General features: G+C 40.4%; 1 protein-coding gene and 1 pseudogene across 50 annotated transcripts in view; both read right to left on the bottom strand.

Moving 5' to 3' along the window:
* The window catches only part of Pbrm1 (polybromo 1), a 104,792-nt gene that overhangs the window by 80,702 nt on the left and 11,467 nt on the right, over positions 1–12,623 (bottom strand). For all 50 annotated transcript variants that reach the window (XM_076544178.1, XM_076544185.1, XM_076544191.1 and 47 more), the window contains 3 exons: positions 9,926–10,073; positions 6,545–6,688; positions 668–784 (listed from right to left, as the gene is read on the bottom strand). In XM_076544178.1, coding sequence (XP_076400293.1) covers positions 668–784; positions 6,545–6,688; positions 9,926–10,073 — 409 coding nt within the window. The remainder of the gene's footprint in view (positions 1–667; positions 785–6,544; positions 6,689–9,925; positions 10,074–12,623) is intronic.
* On the bottom strand, positions 8,586–8,705 carry LOC121832445 (5S ribosomal RNA; annotated as a pseudogene).

Genomic DNA, 12,623 nt, shown 5'->3' with positions numbered 1-12,623 from the left:
GAGGCTGAAGCAGGCAATGTAGTGAAACCCTGTCTCAAAATAACAAAAATAAGTAATATTTAACACAAATAAAAAAGGCTAAAATGGTAAATTATACTATTATGTACCATAGTAACGAAACCAAAAAACAGCCTATGAGTTTGGAATCAACTCAAGTAACACAGCCAGGAAATCTGCCCCATCCCCTCCCCACCCCACCCCACCCCACCCCACCTCCCGACATACACACAACTAATGATCTTGTTTTAAAAGCCAAACTTTGGGGGCTGGACAGATGGCTCAGCACCTAAGAGCACTTGTTCTTGCAGCGAACCCAGGTTTGATTCCCAGCACCCACATGGCAGCTCCAAGCCGTCTCTAACTCCAGTTCAGAGGATCTAATACTTCTCCTAACTTTCACATGCACCACATACACACGGCACACATACACACACATACAGGCAAAAGGCTTCTACCCTTATTAAGGGAAAAAAAAGTCATCTTCTAGTCAAGTAAAATGACAGATTATGCCCTTTGTGCTGTCTGCTGGGGCCATGAAGAGTATCATTTGGCTACCTCTAGTACTTAACCTTTAATCTTATTTTACTTAATAGTACCTAATAAAATTCTTAAAATACTTAAAATTAAGTATTTTAATTCATTTGTCATTGATCACTTTGGATCTTACCACTTTGGAAGGCAGTTTCTGAAAAAGTTCACTGACGAGCCGTCCTGATGGATTTGTGGCTACAACTATGGCTTCAAGAAGCTGCTCCAGGACTTCCTTTAGGTAACTTGGAGAAGACTAAAGGGCAAGGAGGGGCAGGGAGAGAAACAAACCCATACATAAGTACCAAGCAGTAAATAGTTTTTAAGATGACAAAGCTAGTTCAAAAGAGCAACTACTAAGCAGTATTTATCAAGTTTCAAGAGTACCTTAGAGACGCTCTAGTGTGGACACAAGCTTGTAACTTGAGGACTACATGAATTAGTGAAGCTCCTTGTCATATTTCTGTAATTAACTCCTATAATGAATTTTAATTTTGTAATAAACATTGTAAACGTACCATATATGTGAATGTGGAAATCCATATCCTTAAACTAGAGAAAACATGCCCCATAATAATACTTGTCTACTCAAGTTCCTCAAATTAAGTAAAAAACTAAATGGATCCTCCTTGTTACCTAGCCTCTCTGGGTCTGTAGATTGTAGCATGGTTATCCTTTACTTTATAGTCCAAGAGGGAAGCATGGTTTTTCATTGGAAGGGGAAATAGAAGAGACTTGTGAGTGGACTGGGTGCCAGTAGGGATGGGAACATGAGGGTTGGGGGTGGGGGGATAGAGAGGGAGAGTACTGAAAGAGATGACCTGAAAGGGGGGAAACTTGGGGGCCAGATAAGAGTCCCGGTGCAAGGGAAACTCCCAGAATCTACAAGGATGACTCCTAGCAACAGTAGATATGTAGCCTGAGCTGGTCATTTCCTGTGACCAGGCAAGACACCAGTGGAGGGATCAGAACACCAACCAGACACACAACCTTTCACCTACAGTCTGTCCTGCCTATAGGATGTGCTGGGGTAAGGGTGGCAGAGATTATGGGAGTGGCCAACCAATGACTGGTCTCGTCTTAGACCCATGCTATGAGAGTGAGCCCACCCTGACACTGTCTGGAGTGCCAGGACCCAGAGGCTAGATGGCCCAGAGACCCAGGATAGAATCAAACACAACTGGAGGGGGAAAAAAAGTCAATGTATGATGTCTAACAATATTCTGCTATACTCATAGATTGGTGACTACCCCCCACCTCCCAATTGTCATCAGAAAGCCTTCATCCAGTAACTGATGAAAACAGATGCAGAGACACACAGCCAAACATTAGGCTGAGCTCAGGGAATCCTGCTGAAGAGAGGGAGGAAAGATTGTATGCGTCAAAAGAGTCAAGGACATCACAAGAAAACCCACATCAACAACTAACTTGGGCTCATAGGAGCTCAGAGTCTGAACTGACAACCAGGGAGCCTGCAAGGGACCTAGGCCCTTTACACACATGTGACAGTTATGTAGCTTGGTCTACTTGTGGGACTCCAGGGGTTCTCCCTAAGGCTTTGGCTGGCTTTTGGGAACCTACTCCTTCTACTGGGTTGCCTTGCCCAGCCTTAATACAAGGGAAGGTGCTTAGTCTCACTGAAACTTGATTTGCCAAGCTTTGTTGATAACCATGGGGGCCTGCCCCTTTCCTGAACAGAAACAGTGGAGGAGTGGTTAGGGGGGTGGAGAAAAGAAGTGGGGGAAGGAAAAGGAAGGAGAGGAGGGAAGGGAAACTGCAGTCAGGATGTAAAATAAATAAATAAATTTAATTAAAAAAAAAACCTAAATGGAGTACATTCATATAGATTTCTGTTCTTCAGACTGGGCAACTTGCACTTAATTACACCAAGTTAAGTCACTGTTCCAATACAAGAAATGATGTGTCCCACACAGTACTTGACCAGTCTGAAGCAAGTTTCTACAGTGAACAATGGGATTGCCTAAGTCAAAATTTATAGTAAATAGTACTTCAGATTCAAACCACACCTGTGTGCCAAAAAAAAAATAAAAATCAAGATTAATGGTTATTTATGATTTGAAATACACATGCACTGATATTTTCACATTTATTTTTAATGCAGTCTCAAGTTTTAAGGTCTTTGTTTCTTTCCTCCCAGCCCACTACTCTAGAAACATTCTGCAGGTGGAATAAGAATCTGGGTGCATGCATACATTTATATAATCTATTCCAGCAACCGAGGAAATGCTAAGAAAACCATTCTTGATTTAAAAATGAAAGTTTCAAGACTAGAGCTATAGCTCAGGCGGGAGTTTGTCTGCCTAAAATGCATGACGCCCTCAGTGTGATCCCTCGACCTCACAGACTAGACTTGTAGGAGGACATAGAGGTAGAGGAAGGGAACAGTGGGAGAGGGGCAAGATATGGTAATAGGGAACTGAAGATGGTCAAAGTTTATTATACAAACATATGAAATGGAATAATGAAACCCATTATTTTATACAACAATGCCAATAAAAATGGGAGAAGTTTTATTTAAAATAGAAGTCATGTCTGGGCTGTGGCTAAAGGTCATGTCTGGGTCCGTGGCCCTACCACAGCCAGGGTGTGTGGTGATGTCCATGGCTCCTGATACCATCAAAGGCTATGCCAATGCCAGGGGTCTGGGATGCCACCTGGGACCACGTGGGTATCCAAGGGCCATACTGCCACTGAAGCCATGCCTATCTGAGTGGCCTTTGCTGCCACCTAGAGCCAAGATGACATCCAAGCCCAAACTGCTGCTGCTGACTATGTCTGGGTCCATGGTCCTACCATAGCCAGGGTCTGTGTCAATGTCCATAGCCAGTGGTATCACCAAAGGCCACAAAGATGCCTGGGGTCTAGGCCGAAACCTGTGGCCAGGTTGGTGCCCGAGGGCCATACCTCCTCCAAGGCCACACTGATCTGAGTGGCCTACAATGCCACCTGGGGCCATGGTGTTGTCCGGGCCAGAGTTGCTGCGGAGGGCCATTTCTGGGTCCATGGCACTACCACAGCCAGGGTCTGTGGTGATGTCCCTGGTTCCTGATACCATCGAAGGGCCAATGCCAGCAGTCTGGGCTGCTACCTGGGGCCATATTGGTACCCAAGGGCCATGCCAATCTGAGTGGCCTACACTGCCATCTTGGGCCATAGTGACATCCAAGCCTGGGCTGGGTCTGTATTGATGTCCTTGGTCCATGGTACAACCAAAGGTCAGATGGATACCCAGGATCTGGGCTACAACCTGTGGCCATGTTGGTGTCTGTGCTGCCACATGGGGCCATGGTGTCATTCAGGCCCAGGCTGCTACTGTGTCTGGGTCTGTGGCCCTGCAGCAGCCAGGGTCTGGGTTGATGTCCATGGCTCCTGTTGCCACCAGGGACTGAGTGGATACACAGTGTCCAGACAGCCACCTAAGACCATGTTGGTGTCCAAGGGCCTTGCTGCCACCAGGGCCATACTAACCTGAGTGGCCTGTGCTGCCACCAGGGTCATGGTGATGTCTGGCCCTGTGCTGCTAACTGAGGGCATGTCTGGGTCCTTGTTCCTGCTGCAGCTGAGGTCTGTGATGATGTCCATGGCCCGTGTTACCACAGGGAATAATAGGAACCATGCATGTTGAAATCCGAGGGCTGTGTTCAGATGGCCCCACCATTACTGACCCAGTCTCCCCGCCCCTCCCCCTTGGGAGAGCTAGGCCCACGGCACTTGGAAGAGATGACCCCCACCCTTCACCACAGGCACAGGAGAGCTGGCTCAGACCCTTGCTTGAAGGGGTGGTCCTAATGGCCCAGACTGACCAGTTCAGCTACCACCCAGACCCACAGCCTGGGCCTTGGGTTGGCCCACCCTAATATCTACCCCATCTATGACCTGCTGGAGTGTGAGACGGGACCGGTCCTGCAGAACAATAACCACAGGAGCTCCATGACTCAGGGCAACAGCAGGACATCTGAGAGGAGTTTTGGTGAGGGCCCGATGATGATGGTGTAGTAGAGGCCTTGAACCAGACCACCGACTCATTGCAATAAACATTTTGAAGGTGGACAAAAGGTTATACTATGTGACACATCACAGCTCCCGATGCCACTAGGATGAATGAAGAGGCATTGGAAAGATGGAGGTTTTTGTTTGTTTCTTTGCTTTGTTTTTAATTAATTTTGGGGGGAATGCATGTTGCAGGGGTGAGGGGAGGATATGGAGGGACTGGAAAGTGAATGGGACTGCAGTGCATGATGTGAAATTCCAAGAGAAATAAAGAATTATGTTAAAATAAATAAATAAAATAAAAGTCAGGCTAAACTACACTATAATTTAAATCATATGATAATCTACCCTAGAGGTTTTTACAAACTACCTTTGAAAAATCATACATACATAGGAAGTACAATAAAATCAAATAATTTATATTCTAATTACAATTTCAGCAAAGCAAAATAAAATATATCAAATTTACCTTAAATAAAAACTAGGAGCTAAGAAATGCTTTCCCCTTCAAAAAAAATTACATATATAAAAGAAGTCCAGGAGATATAAATATGAATGTGCAAGATTTCTCCATTTCTCATCATTTATGCAAATGAAGTTAATGAATAAAGATAGGCGAGTCCTTTCTTGGGGAAGAGTTTCAGCAGGAAGGTTGAGAAGTGAGAGGGTAGTGGGGAGTTAAACTCCAAATGCATTTATTTACATGTATGAAAGTATCAAAGAAAAACTGAAAAGGCCAAGTCCTAAATTTTATTTTCTGGCTAGAGCTATAGAAAGGCTTCATAGGGGCCTCAGCAGCCACATTCTGCTAGTTACTTCTCCTTTATTGGCCTCCTTGGGTTCCAGGAACACAAATGGTACACAGACATACATGTAGGTAGAACACCCACACACATATCACTTTTTAAAAATTTATTTCTAGAGCCTGACGGATCTCTGTGAGTTCGAGGCCAGCCTGGTCTACAGAGTGAGATCCAGGAAAGGCGCAAAGCTACACAGAGAAAACCTGTCTCAGAAAAACCAAAAAATTTATTTCTAGGGGGTAAAGAGATGATTCAGTAGTTAAGAGCACTGGCTGCTCTTCCAGAGTACCTGGGTTAAATTCCCAGCACCCATATGACAGCTCACAACTGTCTGTAACTCCAGTTCCAGGGGATCCAACAATCTCACAGAGATACACATGCAGGTAAAACACCAATGCATGTAAAATAAAAATAATTTTTTAAAAGAACGAAAAGCAAATAAATTTATTTCTAAGCACAGGTAAGAGCGACTGCAAAATTTCAGAGTTCAGAACACATGTGGATTCCTAGGATCAAGCAGTAAGTACCTAACCTGTTAAAGTATCCCTGACAGCAGCTTGCAGAGTTATCCTGGCACCACTAATAAGCCTATTTAATTCCTTTAACATACTGACAAAGTACCTTCAATTTTACCTTTTTCTCCCCATCCTCTTTTCCAGATCCTGGTTAAAAGACTAAGCATGCTTTCCTGGACACTTCGGGCTTCCTCTCTCTTCCTCTGAGAGTCCTCCCCTGTATGCCACGCAGCTGCCTGTCAACCTCTACTGCAAAGTGAACAGCATGCTTTCCTCTTCTCCTCCTCCTCCCTCCTCCCAGTAGCCGCCAGAATCTTAAGTTTGCTTGTTGTCTCTCCTCTTCAGTTCTAACTGTCCTCTAGCTTAAGAAAACAAAGCACTCCAAACCAAAGTGACTCAACACTGCCAACCCTTATCCACTGTTTAATTTAGTAATACTGGACTGAACTAGCCCTGATAATGATTTCTAAAACTGAGCAGGAAATATGCACTAATCTGAAAACACCCATCAGTAGCAGAGTAGCACTGTCCAAGATGTTTAAGATTACATGAAACTGGAGTGAGGTTCTCTAGCTTAAGGTTCACTTACCCTCTCAGCTACCAATATAACAACTTCCCCCAACAGTCCAGAAAAATTAGATCTACCCCTACTTCCCAAGCTACCCATGCTGCTGCATGCACACTTACGCCTTCAGTCACTGTTCCTTGATTGTCTTGCCCATCTTCATCATCATCTTCATCATCTGCTTCTCCTTTTTGAACAAATTCATTTCTTGTTCGAAGGTACAAATCCCAAAGTTTACAAGCAGCTTTATATTCAGGGGAATCTGGCTATACATTAGCAAAGAGCAAAGAAAGAAACATTACTTTTATTGGTAATTGCTAGTTTTAAAGAATCCTGTTCAACAGAGACTGATATTTTGAGGCAAATTTGAAAATGCAACTATTACAATTATTTCAAAATTTTTATGATTAGAAGATATGCAAGACTTAATCCATTTTCTAAAAAAAAATGAACATGCATTTTGAAGGCATTCAGAAATAAACTTACAGAGACACTTGAGGCAGAAGACAAATGATTAGCTAACTTAAAATTAACAATATAAGCAAGTCAATATAAAGACTTGTTATAAAAGATAAAAACAGATGAAATTATTTCTATTTTACAATAGACTAACAGCAAATTTCAAAATATTCAAAGAATTAAACTACCTAAAAAAAAATACTTAAAGCCAGGTGGTGGTGGCACAAGCCTTTAATCCCAGCACTTGGGAGGCAGAGGCAGGCGGATCTCTGTGAGTTCAAGGCTAGCCTGCTCTACAGAGTGAGAGATCCAAGAGGCACCAAAACAACACAGAGAAACCCGGTTTTCGAGAGAAAAAAAAAAGAAAACAACAAACAAAAAACAATGCCTAAATACACAAAAGCAGAGAAAGGTTTCAAAGAAACAAAGATGGGAGGAAAATCTAATGAAATAGCTGTGGTGGTTTGAAGGAAAATGGCTCCCATAGGCTCACAGGGAGTGGCATTATTGGAAGTGTGGCCTTGTTGGAGGAGGTGTGTCACTTGGGTTGGGATCTGAGGTTTCAGAGGCTCAAGCTCCAGTGTCACTTTCTCTTCCTGTTGCCTGCCAATCCAGATGTAGGACTCTCAGTTCTTTCTCTAAAACCATGTCTACCTGCATGCTGCCATGCTTCCTACCATGTCGATAATGCACTAAACCTTTGAACTGTAAACCAGGCCCAATCAAATGCTTTCCTTTATTAGAGTTTCCATGATGAATGGGGGTGGGGTGGTTAATAGCACTGACTGCTCTTCCAAAGGACCCAGGTTCAATTCCCAGCACCCACATGGAAGCTCACAACTGTCTGTAACTTCAACATCTGACACTCTCATACAAACATATATGCAGGCAAAACACCAATGCAAATAAAACAAAAATAAATAATAATAAAAAGAGTTGCCATGGTAATGATGTCTCTTCACAGCAATAGAAACCCTAACTAAGACAATTGCCAGTCTAAAAGAAGAGAGAATGAAGTATAAGCAATATATGAAAATATTAAGGCTGGAAACTTCCCCTGAGAAAAAAATATCAACCCAAGATTTAGGAAGCAAAGCTCACAAGTAAAAAGAGAGGGACATCTAGATGCATCACAATAAAATCAAAAAGAAAAGAGCCAGAAAAACAGATCACCTTTAAAGAAACTGCAGCGGTAATAACAGATATAGCCAACTTTTTTCCTCAGGTACTAAAGATCTACCCTAAAGCTTTGCACATGTTAAGCTAGGGCTCTATATCCGAGCTACATGTAGCCCCAGCTCCCAGTTAAGTTCTTAAAGCAATGCAGAAAAAAAAAAAAAAAAGTAAAAAGTTAGGTATGGTTGCATGAGTCTGTAATCCTAATATTTGTAAATCTGAGGCAGAAGGACTGCCATGAGTATGAAGCCAGTTCAGGCTACACAGTGAGTACCAGGGATAGTCAGGCTACACAGAGACCCTATCGCAAAGCAACACCAAAGTTGTAAATTTGTGAGTAAAGAAATATGTAAAATAATATTCATGTATGGAATTCAAATTCTGCTACAAAAGAAGTACTAGGCAGCATGAATAAGAAGAGGTGCCCAAAGCATAATTATTATAAAGTCTTGTTTACATTTTTTATAAAGTATTGTTTGCATGTAGTAGTGATATGTAATTAGCTGCTGCTGCTTTTTTTTTTTTTAAAGTCTACAGCACACCAGTATTCCCAGGTGATCTCCCATCCAAGTACTAACCAGGCCCAACCCTGCTTAGCTTCCGAGATCAGATGAGATCTGGAGAATTCAGGGTAGTATGGCCATAGATTTTTGACAAGTTAACTATTGACCTTAAAATTTCTTGAGGCTGGGGATATACCCATGGTACAACATATAGTTGGCATATTGAAACCCTGAGGTTCACTCCCAGCAGAGATTATTTTTTAATGAAAAAGAATAAAATACTTTACTAAGACTTTACAAATACTAAATTTTAGATGAAATAAATCAAAACTAAAATCAAAAGGAAGATTTTAAAAATTTTACAAAACAACAGGGTGGTGGTGGAGCATGCTTTTAATCCCAGCACTGGGGAGGCAGAGATAGACAGATCACTGTGAGTTCAAGGACAGCCTGGTCTATAAATCGAGTTCAAGGATAGCCCAGGCTATTTTACAGAGAAACTCTGTCTCAAAAAACCACAAACAAATAAATAAAAACATATTCATCAGACTACAAAAATTGGAGGCTGTGGTTGTTCAAAAGTAAGAGTGCCAATCCCTAGCATTAAAAAAAAAAAGTTTAAAACACACAATGCAAAGATATTCGAAACATAATTTAAAAATGGTTAGTATTCAAAATATTTTAATTTCCAGAATATAAAAATACAAAGACAGCAAGTTTGAGACCAGCCAGCCTTGGTTACATATTGAGACCTTGTTTTCACAAAACAAAACAAAAAATTCCCTCCAAACCAATTACACAAACAAAAATCAAAACAACAATAAAATAAGGTAGAAAAACTATTACTTATCTGAATAATTGCTAAATATTAAAAAGCTAGCTTGGGGCTGCAAAGATAGCTCAGCAGTTAAGAATACTGACTGCTCTTACAGAGGACCAGAGTTTGGTTCCAAACACTCACGCAGCAGCTTACACCATTTTAGAGGACCTGATGTTCTCTTCTGGCCTCTGTGGGCATTATACATACATGATGCACTTACATACATGCAGGCAAAACATGCATGCACATTATATGTGTATAATGTAGTATATATGATATATAATGTATAATATAATATATATCTTTTCTAAGTATATATATAAAGATGTACATATTATCTTTTTTAAACAATTACTGGGCATGGTGACATACATCTGTAATCCTAGTACTTTGAAGATGGAGGCAAGAAGATCAGAAGCTCAAGGTCAGCCAATACCTACTATATAGCTCTCCCAAATTAAATAAATAAAATTTTAAAATTTAAAAGATTATAAAAACAAGACAATTATAAAATTAGATCCTTTCCAAATCTGATGCTTTCTTACCTTATAATAAGCCTTTGCATTGTTAAAAAGCAACTGGAAGTCTGCAGTCAGCAGATTAACATCATCATACTCTTCCATTTTCAGTTTCTGTTGAATTTTCATTAAGTCAATAGGCTGAGAAACCACTTCATAATAGTCTGGTTGATTTCTGTTAAAATTTAAATATCTTTTAATGACATTAATCCAAAGCTTATAAAAAGTTGTATTTCAAAACTATTTGTGTAATATCCAACACACCAAGCAACAAATATAACTAGAAATTTATCAAGGGACTTGCCCTCATTACTACAGCTAAAAGGAAATAACGAAAGCAAGGTGCAGATGTGTTTTCTTCTCAAAATATGTATAAGTTAACAGAATGATCAACTTTATATGCCAAATATCTAAGGTTAAAGGTCCCAGAACTAAACGTATGCCAATGGTATCTTGTATAAAAATAACTTACATTTCCTAGTTTCCAAAGTGGCTCAGAACACAATTCAAAGCTCTTTTTAAAAATTACACAATGAGCCAAGTGTAGTGGCACACATTTTTAATCCTAGGACTTGAGAGGCAGAGGCAGGTGGATCTCGGTGAGTTTGAGGTCAGCCTGGTCTACAGAGTGAGTTTCAAGACAGCTGGAGCTACCTAGTGAGACCCCGTCTCAAACAAAAACAAACAAACAAAAATCACAAAAAGGGTTTTCCTTTCCCACTTAGTGACCGCAGAACCTTTTCTTGTCATGTACTATTACTTATAGTGCTTCACAATCAACTAATAAAGGTACAAAGGAGAAAGATGCTTATCAAGTGTGAAGGAACAGGAGCTACATCTAAATACAACGTTACAGGAATGATAGACACAAATGCAGATAGTGGGCTAGGGATGCAACTATGTGGCAGGGCGCTTGCCTAGCATGAACATGGCCCTTGCTCAATCCTCAACACTACCAAAGTGGGGTAAAGATGGGCAAACCTAGAATAGTGATAGCAGTTATACCCTGAAAAGGGGGGACAGAAAAGGACACAAAGGCAATTAGGAAAGTTTTCAGTTCTTAAGATAATTTCTTGGGATCATGGACATTAATAGTCTTTCTGGCTTTTTTCTAAAGGAGTTCCACAAAACAAACAAACTTAAAAATGATCTGAGTGATTATTTTCTCAATTTCCCAATAAGGTTATTTAGTTCCCTTTTAGATGTGTAACAGAAAAGTTAATACATTCAAAAAATGTTATGGTCATTAGGGTTTAATCTCCTTTGAGAACTTGGCATACACCTTATAGTCATTTTTCCAGCATGTATATTTGCTTTTTAAATGTTTAACTCTGTCATAAAAATTGTAAGAATATGAATCAGCAAGGTGTTAAACAGGTAAGGATGCTTGCTCCTAAGCCTGACAACCTGAGTTCAGCCCCCACCTAAATAGTGGAAGGAGAACCACCTCCTCCAAGTTGTTCTCTAACCTCCAAACATGTACACTTGAGTGGACGAATGCACAAAATACATATTTACAAAAAAATATATCTTTAACTTTAAGAACATCCTGGAGAATTTATTTTCCAAAGCAGTAAACTGACATAGGTTTGTGTGCTTATTTCCTATGAAACCAAGGGAGCACTATTCAAAACCCGGGACAGAGACTGGTATGGTACCAACCCATCTGTTGGCCCTATTTATAATCCTGTCAGCTATTTCAAGTTTGTCCTTCACAGTAAAAAATAAATAAATCAAGCATAGAATCCCGTTTCAATGTTATTTTCTTATTTTCCTTCATTCTAAATAGTTATTCAGCCTTTCCTTGATTTTCATATATTTTTAAAGACTACAGACTAGTTATTTTGTAAAGCATTACTCAATTGGAGTGTTTCTTCTGGTTTCCTGTTGAAAATTCCCCATGTTCTTTATAGGACAGAGTTTAGCAGAGGTGATGTGGCAGTAGCTCACTGGATCTTCCCAGAAGGCACATGGTTTTATCTTGTTCTATTACTCTGATAAGGTTACCTTTGATCAAGGCAGCATCTGTCAGGCTTCTCTACGGTTTCATTTGTACTTTACAGGGAGATACTTTCAGAAAGCCCATTTCTAATCATACTTTCAATTTACTCATTTATTATTTTCATATGGGTCCCTGAGTTCCTACTATACTAAATGGGTTAAAGACTATTATGATAACAATGACCATTGTTTTTGAGATAGGGTCTCAACTATTTAGCCCCGGCTGTCCACAGCTAGGTTGGCCTTGAACTCAGAAAGATCCACCCATCTCTCAATGCCTAAGTTATTATCAAACTGCTTTAAGGTAGCTTCTATATTTTGTTTTCATTTTTCATGTTTTGAGACAAGGTGTCACTATATAGTCCAAGCTGGCTTAGAACTTACTATGTAACTCAGACAGGCCTCCCAATCATGATCTACCTGCCACAGTCTCCTGAATGATAGGAATATAAGCAAGAACCATCACATTCAGCTGACAGTATTTATTTTCTATGATCTTCTAACATGTTATCACTTTCTGTGGACTTATTTATTTCCTGGCACCATACAATTCTCCAGTATCATCCCTGCCCTGCTCTGAAAATCAGGTATTTCTTTAAGAAATTCAGGTATTTCTTTAAGAAATTCAGGTACCTTCTAAAGGTAAGTAGTATTGAAACAATAAGATGTGCTCATTTCTCTTTCTCTCTCTCTCTCTCTCTCTCTCTCTCTCTCTCTCTCTCTC

This window comes from Peromyscus maniculatus, chromosome 9 (genome assembly GCF_049852395.1).
Source record: "Peromyscus maniculatus bairdii isolate BWxNUB_F1_BW_parent chromosome 9, HU_Pman_BW_mat_3.1, whole genome shotgun sequence".
Classification (NCBI taxonomy): domain Eukaryota; kingdom Metazoa; phylum Chordata; class Mammalia; order Rodentia; family Cricetidae; genus Peromyscus; species Peromyscus maniculatus.
The sequence above is the reverse complement of the archived record's forward strand: the minus strand, read 5'-3'. Positions and strand labels throughout refer to the sequence as shown.